Source organism: Haliaeetus leucocephalus, unplaced genomic scaffold, assembly GCF_000737465.1.
Source record: "Haliaeetus leucocephalus isolate CR32 unplaced genomic scaffold, Haliaeetus_leucocephalus-4.0 Scaffold657, whole genome shotgun sequence".
NCBI lineage: Eukaryota > Metazoa > Chordata > Aves > Accipitriformes > Accipitridae > Haliaeetus > Haliaeetus leucocephalus.
Window position 1 is genome coordinate 3,097,685 of NW_010973093.1, and position 27,505 is coordinate 3,125,189.

Below are 27,505 nucleotides of genomic sequence, written 5' to 3' on the forward strand. Positions count from 1 at the left end.
GTGTGTGTGTATATATATATATATATATATATGGGTGTATATACACACACACCTATTACATATAGGTGATGTAGGCAGAATAACTGACAGAATTATTTGGAGATGTCTTTGCTTTAAAGACCTCTGTGATTAAAGAAATGAGTGATTTACCTTTTTATTCTTTCACAAGAATCATGTGAAAAATCATTGAAAATCTTTTAGATTCTAGAATCTAGAATTTGGAGGTTACGTTAACAGTAAAATTTTATACTAGCATGACGAAAATGGGGATGTGCGGGTGTTTCAGATCAAGGCAGTGGGAAATAAGACTCCAGAGTGCCAGCTTCACTGAAAATACAGTTCTGCAGGAATCATAGATACATGTACGCTGAGGAAATATATTTTAAAAAACAGACAGACTTTCTGGGTCATTGTTGTTCTACAAGTTAGATAATTACTCTCTTATTAGCCTTTTTTATTTTACTTCTGTGAACGTTCTGGTGCAGTCATACAAAGATACCTAAAGTGGTGACATTTAACAAATTTGATGTTATCATTGTTTGTACAAGCTAAATATACTGAGATAAATTCAAATAATAGATATCAAAAGTGTGGACTGATTTGTATGGCTTTAATTATTGACAAATAGGAATTGTATTTGCCAACAGTGTCTATCAAAAGAATTTGTGTTAATCTTAAGAGTTCCCTTTTCAAGTAAGTTGAAAAGTTAGAGAAAAGATGCAGAGCATTTTTAGTAGGAGGAAACACTTGAAATTGATGGAAAAATCATAGAAGTGTAGGAGTCCAAAAATACAGCTGAACTGAGAAGGGTTACTGGTGTTTTACTGATTACAATGTTATTAGTAAGTGACACTAATTTTTTTATAGTCCTTTAAGAATGAGTTTGCTACATGATAAGGAAAGCACTTATGTTGTTATGTCTGCTGAACTATTTAAATTTAAATATTGCATATTTCTGTTGAGCATAATTTGGAAATCAAATGGTTGTTTTTCTGTTTGAAAGTACAATGAAGTCATGGAAGAAAAATTATTTATAGCATGATTAGGAAACCAGTCTTAAAAAATTTGTATACTTTTACAGATCTATAACATATTATTTCAATGAAAAATCATTGGAGGGACTTAAGCAAATCCATCAAGAGGTTTGTAACAAGTATAAGTGTATCTTTTAACCTGGTATGTTGTATTATTTTTAAACAAACATTTACAGTTAAGACAGCTGTTCTCCACCTTCCTCTTCCCCTTGCCAAAAGTAAACAAACTCACAAATAGGAATTTGGACACACACTCCAGACTGTCTGATAGCTCTAGTCCTTGATCATGTGTCTTGCTCCAGTATGGTTTTGTATTTGATCCCCTTCTGTTCTGCCAGCTTCTTAGCTAAGCCTCTTTCTCTGATGCTGTCAGTTACGGTTCTGAAATACTGCATGGGGTTTTGCTTTGTTTTTCTTTCCCGTTCTGTTTCTTCGCCAGTTCTGTACATACTAACTGCCCTTGCAGATAGATGTATGGCTGTTGCCTTAATGTGACCATGATCAAGAGAGATCTCCTAGTGAGTCCATTCTCTGTCCTTTCTATTCTTCTTTTTTTTTTTTTTTTTTTTTACTTCATTGGGATTTCATTGCTAAATCTTTGCATTCATAAATGACTTATTTATAGACCTTGAAAGTCATATTCTGTATTTCAACTGATGCATTGTCTTTATTTCTACTTATGACAAATGAAGTTTTGTCCTGCTCATAGCAATTTAAAATGTTTCTACAGAGATAATTTTGCCTAACTTGTCCCTTTAATTCTAAGTCATCCCATGTTGGCACCTATTTCTTCACCTTATGGAACAGACAATACTTCAGCATTCAGGCTCCTACTTGATTTCTGCAGTATCTCTAGTACCTTTAGTCCCAGTTCCATTGTGCTAAAGCTGTGAGGCTTCACCATTTACCCATTATGCTTTAAAGTACACAGGTGCTTGCTTAATTCTGTGCATAGGTGAAGGCTGCTGCTACCGGTTGAAAAACCATCTTTGTCCTTGTTTAACTTTCTCATGTCAAAATGCTTGAAAGCTTGATCAGCAGTATCTGTACTGTTACAATGGCCTTAATTTGTTATGATACTTTCCAGTTTCTGCTGTTGTCTGTTCTTATAATAAATCTGCAAAGGTGTTATAAACTCTTTCTTTTTAAAAATCTGGTTTTTGGGGTTTTTACTACATAGAAATTTGATAATCTCTGATTTTTGAAGATGGCCTACTGTAATGTTAAGAATGAGATAATAGTTTTCAGTTACATTTGAACTTTTAAGTTTTTTCTGTTTAATCTGTAGGTAATAAAGTTATTTTCAGTTTTCAGATAATGCAGTATATTATCATTTTAGAAGGGTCAACTGTGGAAAGCAAATGGGTTTTAAAAAGCCAAACTAGCTTCCAGGGTATGTGCAGGAGCAGCTAGGATTTGGAATTTAAAAAGTTAGTGCTTTATGAATCTGTTAAATTGATTTTCTTTGAATGTAAAATTCAAATGGGTATAGAGAGGTTTTTTAAAAAAGATTTTTTCCTTTGAATTTCATTTTTAAAATAACTCAGTGTTGCGTAGCTCACAGTATATAGACATTGTATGCGAGGAGGAAAAATGAAAACACTTGTATCAAATTAACTCTGCTATTATTAATGTTTGCTTTTTTTCCCCCCAGCTTTGCAGTCGTCAATTGTACAGGTAAGAAAATGGATGCAAAAAAATTATTTCTCTGGAAAGTATTAATTAGAAGTAATGAAAACAGTAGGATCCTAGGGTGGTTTTTTTTTTTGGTTTGTACAAGTTAGTTACACCTACCATAGACTGCCAGTCTCTCACAGTTCATCACAATGCAAGCGCATGCATTCTTTTGGCTTTTTCTACCTATTACAGAAGGTGATGTCGTTTTATAATGGTTGTGGTGTTTCAAGAGTACAACTCACAGGCATGTTAGATTAATGGGAAAGTGGTAAGTACTGGTCTCAATATTGTGATAGAGACAGTTAAAGAAAGGAAAGAATGTGAAACAGAATGTTCTCACTAATCCGTGGCTTCAGCAGTGTGTAATGGATTTCTTTCCCATTATTCACCTGTACTGTATTAGTTGTATGGTTCAAATAGGTCTATAGAAATTACCTTTAACTAGCAAGTTAATGAATCCAAAATTTTATTATTTTTTTTTAAAGGAGCTTCTATCTAAATTCTAGAATTACTTTCTCCATCCTGTGTAATGAGTAGGCCAGGAGTATTACAAAAGGTTCAATGCAATTTTTCAACTCCTGTGCCAAAGAAAATGTAAATGAGTTTTCACGGAGTTGTTTTTCATTTCCTATTGAAGCTTCCAGGAAATAAAGGGAGTTTGCCTAAGTAACTGTTAAGTAAATGTGAATTAAAACTGGTATGTGACTTCAGAGTTTGTTCCTAAATTTAAGGAAATCAAAACATAATTAATGACTTGTATTCCCTAATGATTGTATATGCGAATGGGGGGGGGTCTGCTTTAACTGATATTCCTTGAGCTTTTGGACAGTTTAGTTCACTTCTTTGCACATGACATATCTGAAAACAGTAAATGTTAAGTAGTTTTTTGTGTAAATATTAATTATAATTTAAAGAATTTTTATGTAAGTTTTTGTATCCTGAAACTTTCTGAAAAAATGTTAAAATTTATTTCTTGAGGGTCATACATACTGATGTGAAACTTCCACTCCAAAGGTAGCTTGTACTGGTGGATGGTTTTAATGCTGATACTGTATATTAGTGTCTTTGTGGGTGGCTGTCTTGGCTCCCGTAAATTCTTTAATGTCAGGGTGGAGCTTGGGTGTAATTTGTTTTTGTCATAATATGCACTTCTTGCACTTAATGGTATTTATAAGATGCCTACAGAAATGTTTTCATTCTAGATAAGACTTATAATTCAACTCCAAGCAAAATTGATTCACTGCTGTTTAATACTAAGGCTGAGACAGGGATGTCTACTATAATCCATATTTTAAGATATTGGTATGCATAAAATATTTTAAAACAGGACAAGAAAAATAAACTAGGTTATAAAAACAAACCAGCAATTTGAGTATTGCTGGGCAAGCATTTAGTGAAACAAGCCAAACTTGTTTCGTGATGAGTAATTATTGCATATAATATTCCAAAGATTTCCATTTGAGAAATTGCTACTGGGAATTTTCAGTGTAACAACATCTTGTAGGAATGTTGAAAACCAGTGTGTTTTATTTGTGTTTCTAGTTTTTAAACTGCATTAACAAATAGCATCAGGCCACACATCTCAAATGTTTATTAGATATTTTGCTTTCACTTCTGGCAACAAAATAGCTGACTTTTGGGGGACTGAATGGATTTTGATGCTTTGATCAAGCTTTTTTTAGAAATTGTGTTGGCCTGTGAGAGAGGGAAAAGGAAATAAAGCCTAAAAACGCTGTGATTTTTTTTTTTTTTTTAAATTTTTTAAGTTGTAATTTATAAAATTTAAGCTGGAAAATGGGTTGTGAGTTTCTTGATTGTCTAATGCTTAGGAGTCCATTGAATCTATAAGGACCTCAAGTCAAAAAAGATAAAGCTGAAGTACGGTAATGGAGACCTTCATTTAACTAACCATCTTACTTTGTTTAGCAGCTCTTGTAATGTCTTTAACTTGATTTTGAATGATGGCCACGAATTATCCTTCAGTCAGGACACAGTCCAAGTTTTGAGTTATACTTCACAGTCTCTCAATTTTGGGTATACTTGAAGCAATCAAATATGTTTATGCTAATTGTAGAAAATCCTGTCCTCTACTGTATTAACATTTTTTTAAAAATGCAAGTATCTTTCTGTCTTCCTGTATAAGTCCTTTTCTGGGTTTACCATAGTATGGTGAAAAAGGAAAATACAAGTCCAGGCACATCAGTGTGTACTTCCTTCCATTAGTCTTGGTTCTGACACATTTGATGCACTAGTTTGTCTTGAGGAGCTGGTTGGTATAAGTATTTGCATGTGCACTTCCAGTTGAGTATTGCGCAGTGAGCCTTATTTTCTGTATTAAATGGGCACTAGTTATAGCAAGTCATATGCAAACCATGCCACTTAAACAGAGTATTTTTCCGTTGTGCCTGTTTTTTGCTATACAGGTTACAGAGTTACAAAAATTGAGCTATGTTTTATTTGCTTTAAACATTACATTTATACATAAAAACCTAAGACAAAAACTTGTGGCATTTGTTGCCTTAAACTGTCTCACTTGGAATGGGAAGTCAGTCTGCCAGTTTAAACATGGTGTTAATGATCAGCCTGATTTATGTTACGCTTCCACTGAACCAGCATGGTTAGTATCTTTTTTTTGTAGCAGACATATTTCTGTAGTGCATCTAAGACGTTGTACTAGTTCTGAATATGAAAAGTTCTCAAAAAAGTATTTTTAATAGTAGTTCTGTTAAGATTCTTTAAAAATGCATCATCTGATGCAAGGTTCTTGACTGAATGTTCAGCTGAATAGATGTTCAGAATTTATCTCCTTTCTTGTAGCCAGTTCTGAGTCTGATAATGTAGTTCTTAATACACAGAGTCGGGTAACAAGATAATTTAGGGACAGATATGGAAGTGGTACAGATAGATATGCTGGGCTTTTTCCAGGTAGTTGCACTGCAGTTCTGTATTTCAGCAAATGTTCTATTTATTGGGCCTTCAGGGTTCCCATCAGAGCTGGATATGACAGGATGCACAGTGTTTGTTAGTGACTCCCACACTGGATGATTCAGTTAGTGCAATGTGCTGCATGCTGAGTTTTGCTCTGATCTCATTCTTGTAACATATGAAGAGACCGGCTGTGTGTATTACACGGTCAGCTATGTGAGACGAGCAATTTTAGGTTTTTAGAGTAGTAGTCAGTGTAAGTTGGACTGTCATCTTCAGATTTTCAGCTTTTCCAAAAGAGTAAGGTAGCCTGTAGGTGTTGACAGGTGCTAGGCAAAAGAGAAACTTGTCTCATTTCAAAGACCTTTAAGGTTGCAACTAGTCTTGATGGTTTCAGGGTAAATGTGTTTCTTGGCAGTCATCTACATAAAAGAGTTTTTAGGCATATTAATCAGCACATAATCCCAGCCTTGCAAGAAAGCTTATCTTAACAATTCTTCTAAGTTTACATTATTTTTTGCATCCAGTAGCATGATGGCTCTAGGAGATGGTACTATACTATGTTCTGAATAGTTATAAGGTGAAATTCTTTTGCTACTAACTGAAGTCACTGGGAGAAATCTTACTTCCATAGAGCCAGGATTTCACCTGTAGTTGTCTGGTGTTAGAGTACAATACTAAACATGTATGGTCAGCATATGAATTTACAGTAACCTAAAAGTAGGTGTTTGTCAGCTTAGTACAGTTTATTCTCTGCATCTTCAATGGAAGACCATAAGAGCTTTATTAAATACACAGGCTTTTTCAGCTATGCTCAAGAGGTATCTCTTTCCTCCTCTGTGTACCTTCTGATAAAGCCATTTTGTACTTCCAAAGCCCAGTAAGTGTACAACCTAGACCTTTTAAGATACCTCAATTCTATTTGGGACAAAGAGTTCCCGTGGAAAATAATAGGTTACTAGTCTTATGGAGATGAAAATACTTATTCAGTGGGTGTTTTTAGCTTTCTGAAAATTGAGTATTTGCAATCGAATCTCTTCAGCTATTCCAGTAGTTTTAACTTCAGATTCAGATGTTTATGAAAATGTAGATGCTATTCAGTTCTAAACAGCTTCAGTTACTGTTATTTTATAATCTTAAAGATCAATTCTGAACTCACAAAAAGCAGGTTTTAAATAATTAAAAAAAAAAAAATCCACAAAAGTACCTTGAACTTCTATATGCACTGAAAACAGCACTGTCATTGGTTCTGATTCAGGCCTACATAATTTTAAAATAGATACCAGCATTCTTAGGTCAGTAATCTTAATTCATTTGTTCTACAAGGGGTTATACATTTTGATTATATTTTCCACAAATAAATTGTGACTCATTCTAAGATGTTTCTAGGAGAGAAACATTGCTGTGGAACCACATGTAGGAAGGAATGCTTAGGAGCTCATGGAACCTCGGCACTGCATCAGTCAATTTACAAATTGAATTAATAATTAAAACTTAAAACAGGTACATCTAATAAAGTGATGCAACTTGTGGATGTGTCTTTGGAAGAAAAAAGAGAGAATACTGACTGTACAGCAAAATTCAGAATCTCTGAATTAGGTAGATCCGTATCTTTTTAATTTAGTGAAATATTACAGAGGGAGATAAAGTTAATAGAAAGATGCGCATCATGTTTGACAAACTAAACACTGACTGAGGAAAGATCTAGGATTATGATAGAATTCTCAGTTCTTAAAATTGAAATATGTATGAGCTGTGGAAAGGGGAAAAATTTTTAGATATGTTGATGGACATACTGTGGTGTCTAGGCAAGAAATAACTTGAAAAGTTTTGCAGAGAAGAACACATGGTATCGCAGTGCCTTCAAAGATAGTTTTCATTATAGTTTCTGCGTTATGTGGAAATCTTACTATGCAAATCACTGTCACCATTCTTCATTCATGCACAGGGACAGCAATCCTCAGTGAAGCTCTAAACTCTGAAATTAAATTGAGTTGATGTAATGCCAGAGGAAGGGATAGCTGTCAAATTATTAACATAAGAGTAGCTTTAAGTGGCCTGACTTCCTTATTGGCAGTGTGAAGAAGTGGAGAAGAGCAGCCTTTATGACTCAGTTCTTGCTTTGTAGTTTGAACAGAAGTCCGTATCTGAATCCTTACATCAGCAGACTCTGTTGCGCACCAAACAAATTTACAAGATCATTATTTTATACTCATTTGCAACAGACATAAGGCGACAGAAAAAAGGCAAGGAATGGTTGAGGACAAAATGAAGGCAAAAGAAATGGTGAAGAGGAAGCAAGCCTTGCCACATCATTCTTCTATTTTTGCCACTGTCTTGACTCCTTGCATCGCTTCTTTGTTTTCTAATTTAAATTTTTTAGAAGCTGGAGAGCAGACAATGTGGCAGGAGGGTGGGGTAGATAATATAAAGACCTTATCAGCATGGGGATGTGGAATCTGCACTTGCTTCCTACAATGATAAAATGTGCTGTGGATTATTGCGTTGAGCTTAATATATTGATTGTCAAAAGGAAAAAAAATCCCAATTAAAGGAAGTGCTGATCTATGGCAAATGAGAATATTGTGGAGCTGGCATCTCTGCATTACCTGAAAAACCAATGAAAATGTTGAGCAGTCAAAAACCCAGTGCATGTTACAGGAGGCACCTACTTGTATGGAATGGAAAAACTTGTTTAAAATGTTTAGGCTTTTGAAGATCATATAAAAGGATAAATTGGAGAACAAAGTTCTAAGAGTTGTTAGGGTTGCTAAGTTTGCCTTCTGAGCATAGCTACTAATTTTATTGTGGGGAGGGAGGAGGAGAGGAGGGAAGAAAAGGCTTAAAAAAAAACAAAACAAAAAACAAAACCCAACTAAATAAACAAAAAAGCCTTTGTTGTTCCTCCCCCTTGCTGGGAGTTTCTGCCTGAGCATGGCCATACAAAGAGGTGATTAAGGGTTTGGCACACCTCAGGGAGGAAATATTCCAGCAGAAGTAAAGGGAGAGAAGAATAAGGAGTCGAGGGAGGAAATATCCAAAGGAAGGGCAGGGGTCAAAGGTTCATAAAATGGAAAAATTAAGCCACAGAGGATGACACCGAGCAGAACACCCCAAGCAGTGCTCATGGCACCTTGGGGATATCCATGTAACCAGCAAACATTGCTCAGCTGGTTGAGGAGACATCTGTCTGTCCAGAGACATGAGAGGCTAAAGAATGGAAACAGGCCCTGCTATTTCTAGGACGCTTCTCCCTCTCCCCACTTTGTGCCAAGTTCATTCAGACTTTCTCCTCCTAGTGCTATCAGTGGCCAGGCTAATATTCAGATAGGATAACTGGGCTGGATAAGCCTGAGGTCTGAGCTGGTGAGACCATCCTTATGTAACATGCACTTACTTCAGGAAGGTCAGAAGCATCTTGGGCCTTTTCTGATGTGTTGGAAGTTTTTACCCCCTCACTTGTGGTGATGAATGCAAAATCACCTGGGAGGGGGCTTTAGCAGGGAAGGAGATGATGAAGAAGAGAAAGGTGAGAGACTTTGCTAGGAAAGTAAACCAGTTAACATTTGCAAAAATGGGAACTGGTAAGTGAATTTTCTATTTAATGTTTCAGAGATGAAGATTTTTTTTAAAAATTGCATGTATTTGCTTTTTAGTTGTGTAAGACAGAAGCTCTTAGAGGCTGTGTGACTGAACAGTCCTGTGGCAAGTCCCACAGGTTTGGAATGCTTCTGAAGCAAGTGAAAAGAAAAGCAGAATGAACTTGACAGTCTTTATTATTCACATTAAATATTAGAAAGACTGGGACCATGTTTTTGTAAGAAGAAAGTTAAATATTCAGGAAGGATTTGTATAAATCATGCTGAAGTCAAGACAACAGTTGATTTAAAAAGAAGTATTTTAGAGTTGGTCAAATACAAAACTGCAGGTATTTTGTGATCTGCTTTCATTCTGAAATGGTTTTGAGGGTTTTTTTTCCTCACTAGGCAATGCACTCAGCCTGCTTGTGGTAGGTTATTCTGAAGGCTCTGTTTTTGCTTTGCAGGGGTTTAGGTGGAGAACTGATGAGACCAGCAGGTAAGTATCACAGCTGTGGTGTGAAAGAAGAAAATGTGCAGTAATGAATTCTTCTGTTTACTTTTTTCCAGTTTGTTTTGCGTATATTGTGTTGAATGCATAAAAAAAGTACGTACAGTAATTAAAAAAATAAAAAGTTTGGAGGCTGATCAGAAGACAGGTACTCCAGAACATTGGTTGCCAGCACACTTGTGAATAACCCTGTTTGTGTAAGAGTTGGAGATAGTTCTTGGGTTTATGTCACGCATTCTCTCCTTCCGTTGTTGCACACAGTGAACTTTCTTCGGGGTTGAATTGGCTTCCTTCATTGATTTACTGAGATTCCTCTCCAGAAGAGATATGATCTGTCCATTAAGACAGATGCCATCATGTAACTAATGATTTTATCTTAATATGTGTGTGCGCAAAGGTGAAGAATAAAGACCATATAAACAACAGTTTGTGAAAAGGGTGGTATCACAGAAAAGATGATAGGTTGTTCACATGGATTTTGAAGATTGTTATATACAGAACCACTGTAAAAAGGAAGGGCATTGCAGGAAAAAGCGCCCATCCAGGTAGCCTGGGTGGATAAGGAAATGGTGCCAACTTGAGCTTCCTGCTCGTGGGTTGCATGAAGGAAGTGCTACATAGCAGATTCTGGCTTTGAAGATGTGAAGCCATCCAAACTTAGTGCATAAAGGAGTTTCAGTACCAAGGTAGAAGAGTGATCAAATAGAAGGGGTGAAGTGGGCAAGGGGATTTCTGCAGCTTTTGTATGAGTTTACAGTCTTGTGAATGATAATGCAGGCTGAAAGAATAGGTAGTTTCTTAACATGTTTTAGCTTTTAAGCAGCTGAATATTTTTTAGTTTTGGAGAAGTACAAATGACAGTATTTTGGCATGATACAACTGTGTAGGCAGAATAAGAGAAGAATTGAAAATGTTCCACAAATTGCCTGCATGTCTAATGAAGATGATGGTCTCAACCACAATAGAGCATAAAGAAGCATAGAGAACTAAGGAGGAACCCTAAGAGACTTGGGTTTAGTCACATTGTGCTTAACCTTGTCTGTGAATAAATATTAGAACAAAGAAGCTGACAAACAATATTGAATGGAGTTTGAACAGAGGGAGTCTGACTGTGTGACATTACCATAGTGAAGACTGAATTCAAAAATAGATTCAGAGCCCAATAAGTTGATTATAAATGAAGATGACCTGTGTACAGATCCCGGAGTAAGATTCAACAATTAAGTTGTGGGAAGAGAGGAAAACAAAAAGGTGGCATTGTATAGTAGCTTGTTCTGTCCTTTCCCTCCTCTCCACCAACTCTAAAGCAGTCAGATAGTGAGTATGGATGTAGACCGATCTGTTTTATTTGAACTCATCACCAGGAGGTGAAAGATACTATATTCCTTAAGTGCTGAGTTTTCATTTGAGCAATGCAGTCAATCTATAGTATAGTAAAAGTTTGCAATATTTACTGTGTTAATCTCTGTTCCCCAAAACAGCCTTGAAACATTAAAAAAATACCATTCTTAAAGTGGTATTGTAAGCTTAGAACTCATTTAAGTTTATAGATTTAAAATAATAAGGACTTAATTATTAAAATGACATTTTCTTATATTCCAAGTATCAAAGGAAATAAAGCTGCATCCAGTTTTATATCTCCTAGCTCTGTGCAGTGGACAGATGCCACTCCTTGAAGGTCCAAAAAATTGCTAATAAGAAGTAGGAAAACCTCTCATAGGTATTTGAATAGTTTTTTAGTGACTGTAGTATTATGCGTATCCAAGTTGGTTTACTGTCAACATTACTACATAGCAATTTACAGACTGGTATGGAAACAGAAAGGTGGCTGATATGTACATATGCACCTTAAATGGCAGAGTGGGAAAAACATACCACCAAACAATGGATTTGCATGAATGGTGGGACTAACTCATGTCAGAGAACAGTTCCTGCATAGTAGCTTTTTTTAAATATAAGAATCACAAATGTAATTTCCTTTCACTTTCTAATTTCACATATTTTGGACTTCTATTTGCAGACTTTCTTCAATTTAAAATTAATACTAATATAACTTGATGTGATTGTATCTTCAAAATTGCTGCAATTTCTCTTTTTTATTTATCCAGTTATCAAATTTATTTTCTTACAGTCTGCACTTTAATTGAAAAGTTGTCTCTATCAAAAATGCCATTTAGAGGAGATCCAATAATCGGTATGTCATATTTTAAATAACCTTCCATTATCTTAGTAGTTATTCATTAAGCTAAAGTATTAACGAATGATGTTTTTCAAAACAGCAAGATTAGCGAGGTTGGGTGGCCTAACAAATAAAAAATATTTAAAAGATACACAAATTCTGCAACAGATGGTGATGTTTTCTGAAGATGTGTTTTGTAGCTGTTTACTAACCTTTTTTTTTCCTGTCAAGTTTTCAGCATCACCAGATGCAGTGTTTGTGCTACATACATTGTAAACCAAACCAGAATAGCTATACTAATTGAGAATCACAACCTTGTTTATTTTGGAAAACCAAGGAAATACATCAATGTGTATAATTTCTGGTCTTTATAAAAAAATAAAACAGAGAACATTGAAGTTCAGAAAGCAAGAAAAATGAATGCCATTTATATTCCTTACTATTTCAGGTGGCTGGCAGTGGTTAATAAATGACAGTCTCAGAAGTCTCCCTCTTGTTTCAAGCGCTGCACGACAGCATATAAAGGTACAATAGTTCCTCCTCCTTCATGTAGTCACATTAAGTACAGCATTAGAAATATTTTTGCTTTCTGTTGGTGGATTATTTTCCATGGAATTCAATTGGTTCTTGAATATTTCTTAGATTGGTAAGAAGGGTTATGTTTTTTTTAAAATTTGAATTCCTCAAAATTCAAATGAATGGACCTTTTTGATTAATACTTGAACAGCTATCACAAAGGTTGTTCTTGTATGTACATTTGGACAAACTAATTGACAGGTGCTGGTATTGACAGTGGGCTGGCGGTGAGTAGTTGCTGATGGTTGCTTGAAGCTACTTGCTGTCATCTGTATGGTTACATTGATGCGATATTTTGCATCTGTTTTGGTGTACCTGTAATATGTGCAAGATATGTTGATTTTGGTAGTTTCAGAGAACTTTTGTGAGAATTAAAAACAATCTCTGGATGATGTCCTCAAGCCTGATGTACTGAGGGCCTTTGTTAACAGTGAGCACATTGGTGTGATCAACCAGTTACTCAGGACAACGTGCTTAAATTTTCCATTAAACTCTGTTGCAAATCCTTTTACTGTGCTCTCAAGCTACTCTAATTCTGAATATTAAATCCACTGATGGGTATATTTCATGCAATTTTATGTACATGATATTAACTTCTCCAGTTATTTGCCTTAATTTTCCCAAGTAATACCTTGACAATTTGGTCTTGCACTCTTAAAGGCTCTACTGAATTAAAAAGACAATTTTTGTCTGCCCTTTTAGAGCTTATAGCCATCACAGAGACAATTTGAATGTAATATATTGTGTTCGTTTTGTTAGGTTTTAAAAATAAGATAAAAAGCCATTGCAAGTATCTGGTAGCTCATCTTTTAAAGTCTTCCTTGGAAGACAGAGTAGACTAGGATGTATCCAAATCACTGAAGAAAATTAGAAGATGAAATCTGAATTCTTGGAATATTCTTTTGGTATTAGCAGTTTATTCAAAGAGTTTGTATGTCTTATAACTGGAACTTCTAAAGCTTAGAAGAATTAATTATAGACTTTAGAGATTTTTTTACTTGTTTGGTAAACATTAATTAATGTTGAGCAACGTATGTGTACTAAATGTCAGTTCTCACTTGATTTCTGTATATAATTTAGAGAGAAATAATTTTTAACAGCAATGCTTAAGACATTGAAAAGTAATCTTTTTTTCCAGTATACTCTTCCAATGTAACTTCATGCATTTAAGGTGAAAACCATTCGCTTTAGGAAGTGAAGGGTCTGAGCAACCTGATCTAGTTGAAGATGTCCCTGCTTGTTGCAGGGGCGTTGGACTAGGTGACCTTTAAAGGTCCCTACCAACCCAAACTATTCTATGGTTCTATAATTTACAGCAATTAGAGAATTCTGTATATTTTGCCTACTATAATGCCTGTGGTAGTTAGAATATTATTTAGATCAATACTGGTTTTCTTTCAAGTCCTTGATTTTGCATAGAGAGCAAGTCTGAGGTGTCTTTGAGGGTAGAATGAATAGGCTGTACAGGGTTCCTGTGTTATCATTTAAGATTTCTTGTACCCAGAGAACATGAGTATTACTAAGTATCGTTTCTATTAATATGGAGTGAACGGTGCATAGTTCTTGCACACTCTCAAATTTATTATAATTTTGGTCAGCATTATATTATTAGCTGAAAAGTATAATTCAACCATAAATTTTATGAGAAAACTTGTTACATGCTTTTTGAAATAGCAGCTGTATGACCGAAACCACTCTAAAGATTAGGAGGTTCAGGCATAATACACAACCTTTGATCCTTTTCTAAACCAATTAAGATTGAGACACAAGGATTGTGATACTAGATATTTGGGGGTTTCTGTTTATAACCTTCAGTCCATGGGGTTTTTTCTGTGTTTCCTTTCTATAGCTTTCTGGGGAAGTAAGGTTTGTTTCTTATCAATCTGGCATCAATACATTGAAGATGAAATAATGACTTCTGTATTTTGTAATACTGTGTCATCCTGGAGGTCTTTCAACTGAACTGAAAATAGAGTTGATACATCACTATTAATGTCTTAAGTATTAATTCAGTTTACTGGTACTTTTTAAGGTATAAGAGTAGAATCTGTTCTGTTCTTACATAGGTTTCCTGTTCAACTGTTCTTAAACCAGTATTAGGAAGAAATAAAAAGAAAGTAAATGTCAGTAGCTGAAGGGAATGATTTTTTTTAAAAATCCACTCTCTTTTTCTTAACCTTTTAATTCTAAGCACAGTTATCATAAAGTATGACCTAAGTAAATATATCAAGTTCACAGTTTTGCCTTTGTTGCAGGAGTCTGCAGTCTCTGCACTGGCTGCGCTGTGTAATGAATATTACATCAATGAAAATGGAGAAGCTGATCCAGCTCTACAGGGTAATGACTCATGTTTACAGTAGAGGCAGAAAATATTGGGCTGGACCTAACATGCACTTTGGAGGTATTGGATAGAATGGCAAGGAGCATCACTAATTTTAAAGGACCTTAAAATGCTTCAGGAAAGAATGATAAAACCAACTGAAAGTCTAGGAAATGTCTCGGGGTTTTTGCTTGTTTTAGACTGGAGGTGAATACAAGGTACCATAATAATGAATATTAGGAAAACAGGTTGCTTTTCTATTCCATACTGTGAAACAAAGAAGCAAAGAATATGTGTTAGTGGGAAATCCTAAATTTTAATGAAATGAGACTTTTTCACATCATATTTTGATAAACTGTGTGCGAGAGTTTGTGGCAGACTTGAAGAATTGGTTAGTGATAAGAAGAGAAGACAGCAAGGACACCCAGAGTTCTTGTAAATGTGCGTATGAAACCAAATCTGTTTGGATTTGGATCAGTAGTACAGGAGTAGGCTTAAACTTTGTTAGGAGCATATGAATCAACATCTTTTTTTATACTGGTTTTTCTGGACCTTTCTTTGTTTCAAGTATGAAATTGTATCATGTCCATCAGAGACAGATTGCTGGATTGTATAAATAGATATTTTAAGAATAACAACATTTTTGTTCTTGTTTTCCTAAGTATGACAGCGAACTTAACAAAATAATGATTTGTTTTCCTATTTTTTGCCATTACTAAGTCATTCCTAAATCAGGTAACAGAATATTTACTTCTACTACGGTAGTTCCTAGAATGAACCTGACACCTATCACATATATAGTAACATGCAGTCCATGCCCCAAAGAAGTTATGGCTGATATGTAAAAGCAGCCTATCTTGATTTTTAAATCTTTTCTATATTGCTAATCTCTATATTTTTGTAAAAAAAAAAAAAATAAAAAAAAAAAGTCCTTTCCTTCATGCAGGTTGGCACTGCATGCCTGATTTTTTGTGGGCAGCACATGTGATATGGTACTAAGTCAGATTAAAAAAACCCAACCTCAGGAAAGAGTAATGTTTTGTAAAAACTGAACACTTTGAGCAGGAGGAGGCAATGCTGAATCAAAGCAAGCAAGCTAAAAATGAGTTGAAAGGTTAATAGGTCACATTTTATGTAAGGATAACGTTTCAAGCTTATGTAGAAGTGGACTGAAAAACTTGGGTGGATGTCAAAATCAAGAAGGAGAGGGAATCTACTGGAAGAACACGCAATAGATGGCTGCAGCTGTTCTGATGCTGGACTCTTTTAGATGCCTGTGAAGCTTAATTGTTTTTTTCCTGGATTCTAGGTTAACTTTTCATCTGGCATGTGCTTGAAGGAATCATGGCAATGTAGCTGTGATGGTCTAGGGACATAATTAGAGTGAGATTTGTAGATACAGGCAAAATTTTTCATCAGACTTTCTAGAATGATTTAGAAAATAGAATTGTGAGTTGGAAATTTTTCTGTTCTAAAAGATCTCTAGTCAGCTCTGTCTTGATTATGTTTTTATTTGGCCTTGTAATGCTCTAAAACCTTTTCCACATATGGTAACACAAGTGCCATTATACATGCAAGCATCTTTTAAAACAAAAAAAAATTGTGTATTTTCATTTCTGTGCCAGTAAAAACTATGTATTTCATGACCATTAAATTCTGTATGTTGTGGAATTGAAATCCACTACTAAAAATCCTCCCCATAATGTCTGACGTATGCATGTATGTGTGGAAGCTACAGTGCAGAAGACATTCAATGACAATGCAGGTGCCTTAGATAAGTCAGTTAAAGCAGGTCTAAATGTGATTAAGGGGATTGGGGGCGGGGGGGGAGGAGGGGGGAAAGCTTTTGGTAAAATTTAACCAGTGTTTCACTATGGCTTGACAGATTAAAATCAAAACAGATCAAAGATATGTTAGTGATTCAGCATTCGAAATCTGTCCCTATAAGACTGCAATTTTATTGAATCACTCCTTTTGACTCTGTTTTCACCTTTTCTTTGTTTTATTTTTTCTGTCTTAATGTGTTCTGGTGTGGTTTTGATGACTTTCTCTTTTAATACTCTTTCAGGATGGGTTGTTTTGAATTAATATTGTAGATGTTTCATAGACCTGTTGTTTTGTGAAGCTGAAGTCTCTTAGAAGAGTATTAACATTTGCATTACCCTTGCTAGCATAATTACTAAGTAGTTAAAAGCAAAGAGCTGCTCGTTTGCTGGTTGGCATGTCTTAATTTTATGTCATTTGGCTAAAATGTCAATCTTAAATTTACATCAATCAAAGGGAAGACTGTCATAGTCTTACTGTCTAAGATCGTGTTGCTGTCTCAGCAAGTATTGCATCTTCCTATGGCCTCAAGACTCTATCTTACAGTCCCTGGTTTGGAAATTTTTAAATAATAGATGTGCTTATGTGGAGGTATTGCTAACCTCTGGACAGGGAACTAGTTTCCTGATCTGAGGAACTAGTTGAGGCCTGCTAATTGCATAGGGACTTTAAAAAAAAAAAAAAAAAAAAAGTCAGTTGTGAGTTATGATTAATCTGTAGTTTCTTATGGTAACTATTCTTTCTTCCTCTAGCAAATATTGCTCAATCATTTAACTCTTAGATGATGGTAAGCAATGGCACAATTATGTAAACTTCTTAGGATCTCTTGATTCTTTTTTTTGAGGATTAAAAAGTGCATATTCAGTAAAGTGATTAATAAGACCACCTTTCTCCTTTTTGTACCAGAGTTCTGTTTATTGCAGCTATCTTGGTGGTTCTTAGAAGCTTTTCTGGAGTATGTTGTTTTTCTCTGCCTTTTACAGAAGAGTTTAATATAGTAGCTGAAAAATCTGGTAAAGGAAGTATTGTCTGTTAAGTCTATGATGAAGACTACAGTAGAAATTACATAGATAGATTCCTGACTTTTTTCTTTTTTTCATTCATCCTCATTTTCGTCTTTGTATCACTTCACTGCATTGTTGAGATTCCTTTTTCCATGCCCAGTTCAGTTTATTCTTGTGCCTTTTGTCTGTGCTACTGTTTGTAGAGCGATTGTCCCTGTTTTATCATGTAACAGTGCACAGAATGTCAGCACAGCATCCCTACTTCCAAATGGGCACTTCCTTTTGAGCTTTCTCCTGCAAAAAGCCCAACTTTATTTTTGTCATTTTATATAAAAAGTGATATAAAATTATCTCATTGCTTAGGTATGATCTGTCTGTATGTTTAAACCCTGAGTCCAGTTAAGACTTTTCTGGGGGAAAACTGTCGAATATCTGACCTTCATAAATCCAGAGACATCTCTTTCCTAACACAGAATACTTGTCTAATTATGGAAAATGATGACCTGTAAATATAAGAGAACTTGTTGCCCTGTGTTTGCATAGAAATTTGTGCTTACATTTATTCTTTGGGTTTTTAAAACATTCTAGCTTTTTAAAATTGAGAACTTTGTCTCTCTGAATGACTAGGATTATTCTGTCTAAAAATCTGACTTCATATTTAGAAAATAAGAATTCATTCATGTAACAGTGAACATATTAAAATTTTTATCTTTTTTTCTGTAGGAAATTAATGGTATTCTGTATTTTAGTTTAATGAATTATAAAACTTTCTAGCTGCTCTGTTCGGGGGATCTTTCCCTGTTATATTGTTTTGTTAGCCAAATATGTAATGATAATGATGTGGTAGTTGCTTTTCACTCTGGAATTGTATTTTTTATAGATGAGCTGGTGACACAGTATGTTTCAGAACTACAAAACACAGAGGAAATGATTCGTTGCGGCTTTTCACGAGCACTTGGGGCCCTTCCAAGATTTCTGCTAAAGGGCAGGCTCCAACAGGTGAGAAAATACAATGATTGTAATGAGAAGAGGACACACGGTGTTTTTGAATGAAACCTATGATGGTAATCAAATAAATAATAATGATCATAATTAAAGGTCTTTGTGAAAGGGATTTGGATTCTAATATACAGTAACTCCAGAAAATCATCATGAGTTTAGCTTGTCATAGATTCTGATAATTAAAGTTTAGTCCTGCTTTAGTAGTGTTAATGGAAAAGCCAGAGATTGAATTATACCTTTGCTATGGAACATTTGTCCAAAGGGAGAAGTGAGGCAGGCTGACAAGTCCTGGTGAGAAACCAAACACTGTTGCCTGCTTGGTTCTCTTGTATGTGATTGAGCTTATTTTAATATGATACCTAAATTTAACATGTATCATAAATAATGCATTGATTTAAATAACTCGATTTTTATATTTTTTCAGGTTTTGGAAGGTTTGAAAAAAGTTACCTTAATTTCCCCTGCAGATGTGAGCTTTGCAGAAGCGAGAAGAGATGCCCTGATAGCAATTGCAAAGTATGTTTTGTTTTGTCTAATTTTAATTCTTTCTCTAGAAGCTTTCTCCTGTTCATTCTGCTTTCTGTTGTGAGCTTGTAGCATAATTCTTGAAATCAAGCTACACTATGATGTACATTTTTAGTGTGGGACTGTATGTATCTCCATTATTCAATATATCTTTGATTCAGAGGATTATCTACACATCTGAGGATGGAGTACAACTCTGATGGTGTTGTGGGGTTTTTTAATCCATTAACTGACTAGTTAGAGTATATTTTATAGATCACCTTTCTCATGGGCTGCAGTTTAGTGAGGAGGAAGAATATATGGTTTTTTCCACTTTTTTAATAAAAAGATGGAATTGGTTTAAAGAAGTTGTACTTTTTCTCTAAAGGAGTATTTTCTGTGTTGACATGCCACAGTGTAGTTAGTGTTAATAGTATCATATTATATATGCTCTGAAACTTACAGTGCAAAACCCCCATGTCTTCAATTTAAAGAAGCTTTTTAGTATCAAATTCAATGCACATTGTATTAGTCCTTTGCTCTTCTCGCTCACTTCATTTTAAGGAGAGTTCAAAAACTGACAGGTACTTCAAGCATGTTCCTTTTTGAAGTAGTATAGATGTAAAACCAATCTGCTTATCTGTTGATTATTTTTTTTTTAGCTTGCCAGTGTTCCTTTAAACCCGAACACTGATCAGAAATCCTCAGGTCAAATACCACACAGTAGGCTCAGAAATATTCTTCATACTGTTTGTAGCAGATGTTATAGGTGTTTAGAATATTTTATGTCCGGGGAATTTTATTAAGCAACAGAACAAAGCTATGATCTTAATGTTTCTCCTTGCTAGTGTTGTGGTTTCCCCTCCCTTTTTCTCTTTGTAAAGGGTTTGCCAGACAATAGGTGTAAATGGAGAAGGAACTCAGGAAGAATATGTCTGCAAAGATAACGTTACTCAGATCTATGCTACACTACTTAGTGGTATGACAGACTACACCACAGACAGCCGAGGAGATGTTGGAGGATGGTAAGATGCCTTACAAACTGAGACTTAAACTTAGCTGTCATGTTCGATGACTAATTAAAAACTGATGTCTTTTCAAAACCTGTTGGAAATAGATAGTTCTAAGCTTTTGGAGATTTAAGTATAGGTTGAAATACACTGGGGGAAAGGAAAGGCTGACAAGAATTTGTCCCTTGCCTTGGAAGTTAGGAAGATGGGGACTATTGTGTTTTGAACTGAAGTTCAGCCTTATTCTGGTTTTGTGGATGACATAATTTTCTTTTAGTGACTATTAAGAATGCATTTAGTTGTAAGAAGTACAGAGATTTAAAACATTACTTCTGTTTCTTTGAAATAACACATTTTCTCCTACTTGGTGAACTCTCCTATTGTACGTTTGTGTTGTGGGGATTTTTTGCCAGCAGAGGGAGCAGTTGCATAACGTGTTAGTGACAAATTTTCAAGGCTAGTGACTCTGAGATGGATGAAAACTTTATCAATTGTGCTGTGGTATTACTGACTCTTTTGTAAGTTTAGGGTTTCAATTATTTCAGCTATGAGATTGCAAGCATAATTAAATCATGTCTGTAGAAATGTATCTACTAATGTGAAGTCTATAGAATAGGTATAATATGAAGTCTGTAGCAGTCATATTTTTGTGACATTCTTCACAGTTCCCTTAATATATAAATAAGATTCTGTATATAACACAGCATTCATCTGAATGTTCTTTATTCTTTCAGTAACAGTGACCTGAAAAGGCTATTTCTAAATTGACGAACCAAAGCAGTATGAAGGCTTATGCCCTTCTTGGGGTTTGTGTTTAATTTCTAAAGAAGCTGTAATTGGAGATGTAACATCTCTTACTGATTGGAACTTCCTGTGATCTTTGAATGTGGTAGACAGAGCAGCAATGAAGGTTTCATATTATTCACTTCTACTATCCTGTAGTTACAGGCTGAGAAAACCATGTGAAATATGGATCTTAGGGATCAGATGAGAACTAAGGAGACATACAGGCTGTCTTGTCAGGGTGCTTTTCTGCATGTGTTTATGAGCACAAATATGCCCAGCCTGAAATAGTACTTGTTAATAAAAAGTATTAAATTATCAGAATTCAGGAATAAATCCAGTATCTGCAGATTTATAATATATGACAATTTTGCTGCTATGTAGAAGGCTCAGAGCAGTTACACTTAATCCTTGTATAGAGAAGCCATAAACTAAGTAAATGAACGTGATAAATTAATTTTAATTGTCTGTTACTTGTTGGAATTTGATTTTGAGTAAAATGCTGTTTTTGACAAAGACTTCTTAATTTTATTGTCTTAATCCATAATTATAATTTGAAAATATGCAGATATATGTTGCTTTTAGATACGATTCTATACATAAATTATCAGCCCTGTTTAACGGTATGGTAATATGTATTTGACCTGTCTGGCAACTATATGAAGCATCTCAGGATACAGAGATGCATGTTCAGGATTATAAATTAACAACCTCTTGATTGTTCAGATCTAGTATCTGGCTATGCTTTTATTACATTCCAGGCAGGAAGTGGGGAGTGCCTGAAAAGTACTGGTATTAAATAATTTTGTTGGTTGAAAAGTTTTCCTTATTTTCCCAGTTTATTGAAGAAGCTCTTGTCTAACAGTGCTGAGTCACATGAAGGGCTTTGGTGATTATTTTCAGTAATATCCTTGCAGAGTGTTTGTATGAAGTAACTGTTTTAGACATTTTTTCAGTCACTGTCCCCTTCTTTGAAGGGTGTTTTCAACAGTAGTGTATGAACATGAAACCTAATTTCCTTTTAATTTAATTGAGTGGCATCTACTATATTGTAATTAGCAGCTGTGACTCAACAGGTGAGGAGGGATAGAGGACTACTGAAATTAAGGACTCCAAACTAGGTATGTTGTGGCTATAGCAAAGCTGGCAGAGCTCACAGATGATGGTTGCGACCTGTGATGGTAATTGCTGACTTGGGAAGGCTACAATGGGCGAGACGTTAGCTGGACCTTGTAGGGGAGGATGTGCACTCCTCCTTACTCGTCATACTTCTTTCTGTGGCCAAAACAGTCTCAGTCACTTGCTTGCTCCCTCCTCCCTGCTGCAAGCAAAACAGTCCCGTTCTGAAGCATTGGCTGTATTCTGCTTCAGCAGCCATGCCTAGCATGCTGATCTCTGTTCAAATCCGGTATAATAATACATGATGCCAAGTTTGCATTGTGTGAGTTTGGGAACTTTTTCTTTAGGCTCAAATTTTTGGTTATGTCTGTTTTAGAATTCTGTCCTACGCACTCTTGGCTTTAATGTTGTTATTCTACTTGGTAGCCCCAGGTTTGCTTTAAAAAAAGAAAATAAGTTAATTACACTGGCATTCTTCCCTTTAGGATTGCTTATTAGATAGCTTGAGCACAGGGGCAGGTGCTGTGAAGTACATTTGTAATTACCATGAAGAATCAGAACTACTATAACACATGCTATAACCAACTATTGTCTTCTGTAGGAAGAAAAGTTGTGATTGTGCTTTTTTTTTTTGTGAAATATGTATCATCCTACATTTTTTGTATTGCCAGCAATTGCTGGGTAGTTTATACTGCTGTCAAACATTAATGCTTGTGCTCTACCAAGTCATTATAGGTCACTGAGATCTCATCAGTTCCAGAGTGAGTTGCAATAGTTATTTATAACTACTCTGTCTTTGAACAGAAAGTAAAGTGTAAGTTCTACAGTGCAAAGTAGAAGAAAGATATTTTGTGCCATGTTAGTATTGGGCACTTTTTAAAATTATTAGCCTAGTTCCTTTAGGGTGCTTCACTACAATATTTACAAATGTGTTGGAAAAGTACACAAGGCAAATAATCCAGACTACTCTTATCAGCCTGAGTTAATATTTACGTGTTTGTATTTTTCTTGTTTTGTATAATGATGCCCAGCTCCTCAGCTGTCAGTACTGGTTGTTAAAATTGTTGTACAGCGGGGAAATACTAACACAGGACAAGAAATCAGAGAAAAGTAGGCATGTTTGACATCTCAAACTTAGAAGAGGACACAAGGATGCAAACTAGTAAGGATCAAGAGCAGGTCCTTCCAGCTTGTGCAAGGGAAGAAGGAGCTTGGCTTTCCCTCTCCTCCTCCTTCAGCTGTCAAAAAAACAAGAGGAAGGTGAATGGGTCTCTTGCTCAGGGAATGCAGTAGTAACACAAGAGAGAGACAGGTGTAGCTGCAAGAAAATGTAAGAGCAACCATATAGGGTGGGGAGTCAGAGAAAGGGAAGAGATACTAAGCTTTATGCTTTCAAAATCAGGTGCGATGCTGAAGTAGATAAGAACCTGGCTAAGTATAATTAGGTATTCAAGTTAACTTCCACATCTGACAGCTCTCACTTAAGTTCCCCATACCTATTGTTTATCCTTCTGTCTATGTCTTAATTTAAAAACAAAACAAAATTCTACAAAGTGGAAATTTTTAAAGAAATCCTGAGGAAATTAAATTCCCAACACCCATTAAAATTCAAATGTGCTTTGAGCACCAGATTCTTTTTAAGCTTCTTTGGCAATGCCAGCCAAAATCAAGTCAAGAAACATGTAAATTAAAGGGGGAAGGGGAATCCTTTCTCATAGCAAACTGTTGGATGCTAAATACTTCTGTGGCCTCTCAAATATGAATGTTTTCTCATTCTGTTTCTTCTAAACCATTGACTAAGATGGAAGGATATCGGAAGAATTGCCATTTCTCTAGAGAGACCTTGTCTTTGGTGTGTAATTTTTGTCTTTCTTTAATAGAATCGTGGGAAAGTTTAACCAACTTTACTTTCCATATGCAAACCTTACATTTCTTTTGACAGATTGTTTGCTGGGACTTGTCCAATCTGTCTACAGGTGTTAGACTTGAATATCTAATAGTCAGATACTATATGAAAAACTAGGAAAACATAACTTTGATGAAAGGTTGCCAAACTTAATAGAGTATTAAGCTACTTAGGAAAAAATGATGTAATTTACCTTTTTTACCATTATAACAAATGTCCCACCCAGTTTTAGATTGCACAAGCAACTATTTTCAGCTTGTTTGGGAAATTAGAAACAGGAATTTTACTTTTCACAGTAGGCAGGTGTAACTTGTCAATTTTTTTAATTTTTTTTTTAAATTATTACTGAGAAGGGATGAGATTACCATGAGTGAATAATGTGATGAATGTGTTGGTCCTGGTCTTCTGCAGGATCAGTTGAGGATCTGCCATAGTATTCCTTATGTCTTGAGAAAGAAACTACTTTTAACAACTCACGTATTGACAAGGCGTGTGGTTTAAAACAAGCATGTTCTTTTCTATTTTTGATTGGAATTATACTCTTCAACTTTTTTTTTATATTAATATTATGTTTAGACATTTTGAAGGCAGAAAATCTTCACCAAATAGATAAAGATGCACTTCAAGCACATCTTAGCATTACTTTAGCTAATCTTTTTCATAAAACTAATTATTATTTAGCATAGAGATTTAAGCTGTTCTGAGTCACAATTCTTTTTAACGTTGGAAATACTAAGCTTGAAAATTTACAAGAATATGACACTTTTAATAGTGCTTAAATATCTTAATGTCAAAATGTGGGTTGGCCTTTTTAGAAGATGATTTGAAGCAGACAAAGCACTTAGGTTTAAATATATCTACCTGCACACTAAATATTAATAATCATTATAAATTTTAACCTTCTTAAAATAAAGAATAAACCTGATGACATCTGGTTGAAATAAAAAATAAGATGGTGAGGCAGGGGGCTTGCCTGGAAACTAGGATGACTATTGTACCCTCAGTGCAATGTGGGCATCACTTCATAGAACGGGGCTTGGGTGTACAGCTGTACACCCTCCTCTTCCTCCCAAAAATATAATAGCTGCTCTCAGTGGTCAATGCTTTCATTATTTTGAATATTTGCCAGTGTCTAATTTAACTGCTGATGTATTTATTTAAATAAATACTGATGTAACTACTCTAATGTATCTCTGTTTCAACAGGGTACGCGAAGCTGCTATGACGAGTTTAATGGAAGTGACGCTTCTGCTGGTTCAGAATGAAGCAGAGTTAATTAATGCCAACATGTAGGCTACTTGTACTATTTTTGTGTCTTATCTCTTATAACTACATTCCATTCCATACAAGAAAGCATTGCTTATATGTTGTAGTCTTACCCCTTTATTAAGTGTGACAGAACTTTTGATAGAAGTGCATCAAGCTTACACCCATACAGATGCTGAGAATATTGTATCTGTTTTTCAGAGAGACTAACCTTATTGACAGAAACTGGGTGGCAGTCCCACCTTTGAAATGCAGTGCATATGTGAGATTTGGTCTATACTTGCTGCCTCTGTGGAGCTTGCCTGTATTGTTCACTTAAATAGAAAGCAAACTTGCCTGCTTATCCAGAGCATTGTATCATTAATTTGGAATGTGATAAAATGTGGAGACGAGTTTGTATTCATTTCTGTCTTCTTTACAGAACTATTAGTAAGGAAATACAGAAAAAGATAATTTACACTGAGCTTCTGATTTTTATTTTTTGTGATACAATTCTCCTAATAGTTAAAAAAAAAGAAAAAAAAAAGAATACTTACCAGTTTTTAAGCATAGCTTGAGCTGCAGCAAAACTTTCCTAGTAGCGGTGTTGGTTTATGAACAGAGCATGCCCAACGGTTAGCTGAATATATGCATGATTTCTTTTTTAATTTAAAAACCCCCAAACTTAGAAGGACGCTTTGAAGGAAAATACTGGATTCTGTAGGAATACACTACTCAACCAGTGCCCATTGTCCAGGGGCTTCCTCCTATTGGTCTGTTGCAAACGATACTTTATTCACCTGAAACTTAGAAAAGCATTCCTGCCAATTGGATCGTATTTTCTAAATATTCTGGGTCTTACTGGGTCTTTCAGTTACTGGGCAGTAACTGAAAGAATTCTAGCTGGTTTTACTGTCATTAGATGTCCTTTCTGAAGGTGTAAAGGGCCTTGTGGAATACAATATTGTAGCTGTGAGTTTAGTTATGAATGTAGGCAAAATAGGATATTGTTAAAAACTAGCCAGAGTTGAAGAAGTGATTAATTTGGGATATATGAGATTTGGGATAGACGTTGTCCTCTGCTACATGTGCAATTTTCTACTTGAAAATTTCTCAAGGTTCTTCCTCTATTTTCAACTGAAATGCAGCGGTTCATCCAAACTCTAAAGCACCTTCATATCTTTTTGGATGAAAGGTGGTATGTGAATATCAAATACTGTGTAACATTAACGTCATAATGATTTTTTGATTGATCTATGGAAGATAAAGCTTTAAAGATTCTGTCACCATGTTGATGTCTTAAATCACTTGTACGTTCATTATGAAGAGTTAAACCAGAATACTTTCATAGCAGGACGTTGATGTCGTTGAAACAATTTAAATACTCATTCTACTGATTTAATTATGTGATTAATTGTTTTCTTCTTTGTAGCTGCAAACAGATTATGTGCTGGCTGGCTCAACAGTCAGCTGAAAAAATAGATAAATTTCGAGCGCATGCAGGATCTGTGTTCCTTACTCTTTTACATTTTGACCATCCTCCAGTTCCACACATACCTCATCGAGAAGAGCTAGAGAGGATATTTCCAAGGTAATAGATTGAAAAACATATCCTAAATCAGTGGCGGTAAAAGATACATGCACACAGTTACACCTAACACAAGCAACCAGATTTAATTTTTGTGCCCAAATGCCTAATATGTGTATGGAGGAGTATTTGGTGCTGTTTGTCAGACTTTCATTGAAGTGTCCAATGAAGATGCATAAACATATAAAATATTCAAAAGAAGAACTTAATAGTATGAGTTCCTGTTAAAACCATAGTTCCCGAAGGAGATAGGTCTTACATGGTCATGCTACATAAGTCTTTCTCTGGATCAACCCCAATAATTTCTGAACCCGTCAGCTAATTTTATGGTGGATGGTAGAGATCATGTCAGTAGTAGATGGGAGACCATTGGTAAAACAGAACTGCTGGGAGCTGTGTTTTGGTAATCTTTCTGTTTATGAAATATATAATCTCATTTTCTTTTCATAATGTGAGAGCTGGAATTTATTGGCAGTCCCCCTTCCTGAATTTTCTTTTCCCAACTGGAAAACATTGATTGATCATAATGATAATTTTTAATGAATTGCATTATTTTAACCAAGCTCTAGTTGCAGTAGTTTTCCAAGACGAAATTTCTAGTTAATGCAAGAGTGAGAGCAACTCATTCCTAAATGGTGATTATAAAACCTGATTATGATGAGGAACTTCCAACTTTGTGTCTGCATTCTGTTTGTTCAGCAGAATCTCAACCTCCTGTAA

General features: G+C 35.2%; 1 protein-coding gene across 1 annotated transcript in view; it reads left to right on the top strand.

Moving 5' to 3' along the window:
- The window catches only part of TBCD (tubulin folding cofactor D), a 115,791-nt gene that overhangs the window by 79,209 nt on the left and 9,077 nt on the right, over positions 1-27,505 (top strand). The window contains exons 21-31 of the mRNA XM_010579427.1: positions 1,082-1,142; positions 2,689-2,711; positions 9,682-9,713; positions 11,857-11,919; positions 12,353-12,429; positions 14,736-14,817; positions 18,509-18,627; positions 19,055-19,146; positions 20,019-20,159; positions 25,158-25,241; positions 26,630-26,788. Of these exons, the coding sequence (XP_010577729.1) occupies positions 1,082-1,142; positions 2,689-2,711; positions 9,682-9,713; positions 11,857-11,919; positions 12,353-12,429; positions 14,736-14,817; positions 18,509-18,627; positions 19,055-19,146; positions 20,019-20,159; positions 25,158-25,241; positions 26,630-26,788 (933 nt within the window). The remainder of the gene's footprint in view (positions 1-1,081; positions 1,143-2,688; positions 2,712-9,681; positions 9,714-11,856; positions 11,920-12,352; positions 12,430-14,735; positions 14,818-18,508; positions 18,628-19,054; positions 19,147-20,018; positions 20,160-25,157; positions 25,242-26,629; positions 26,789-27,505) is intronic.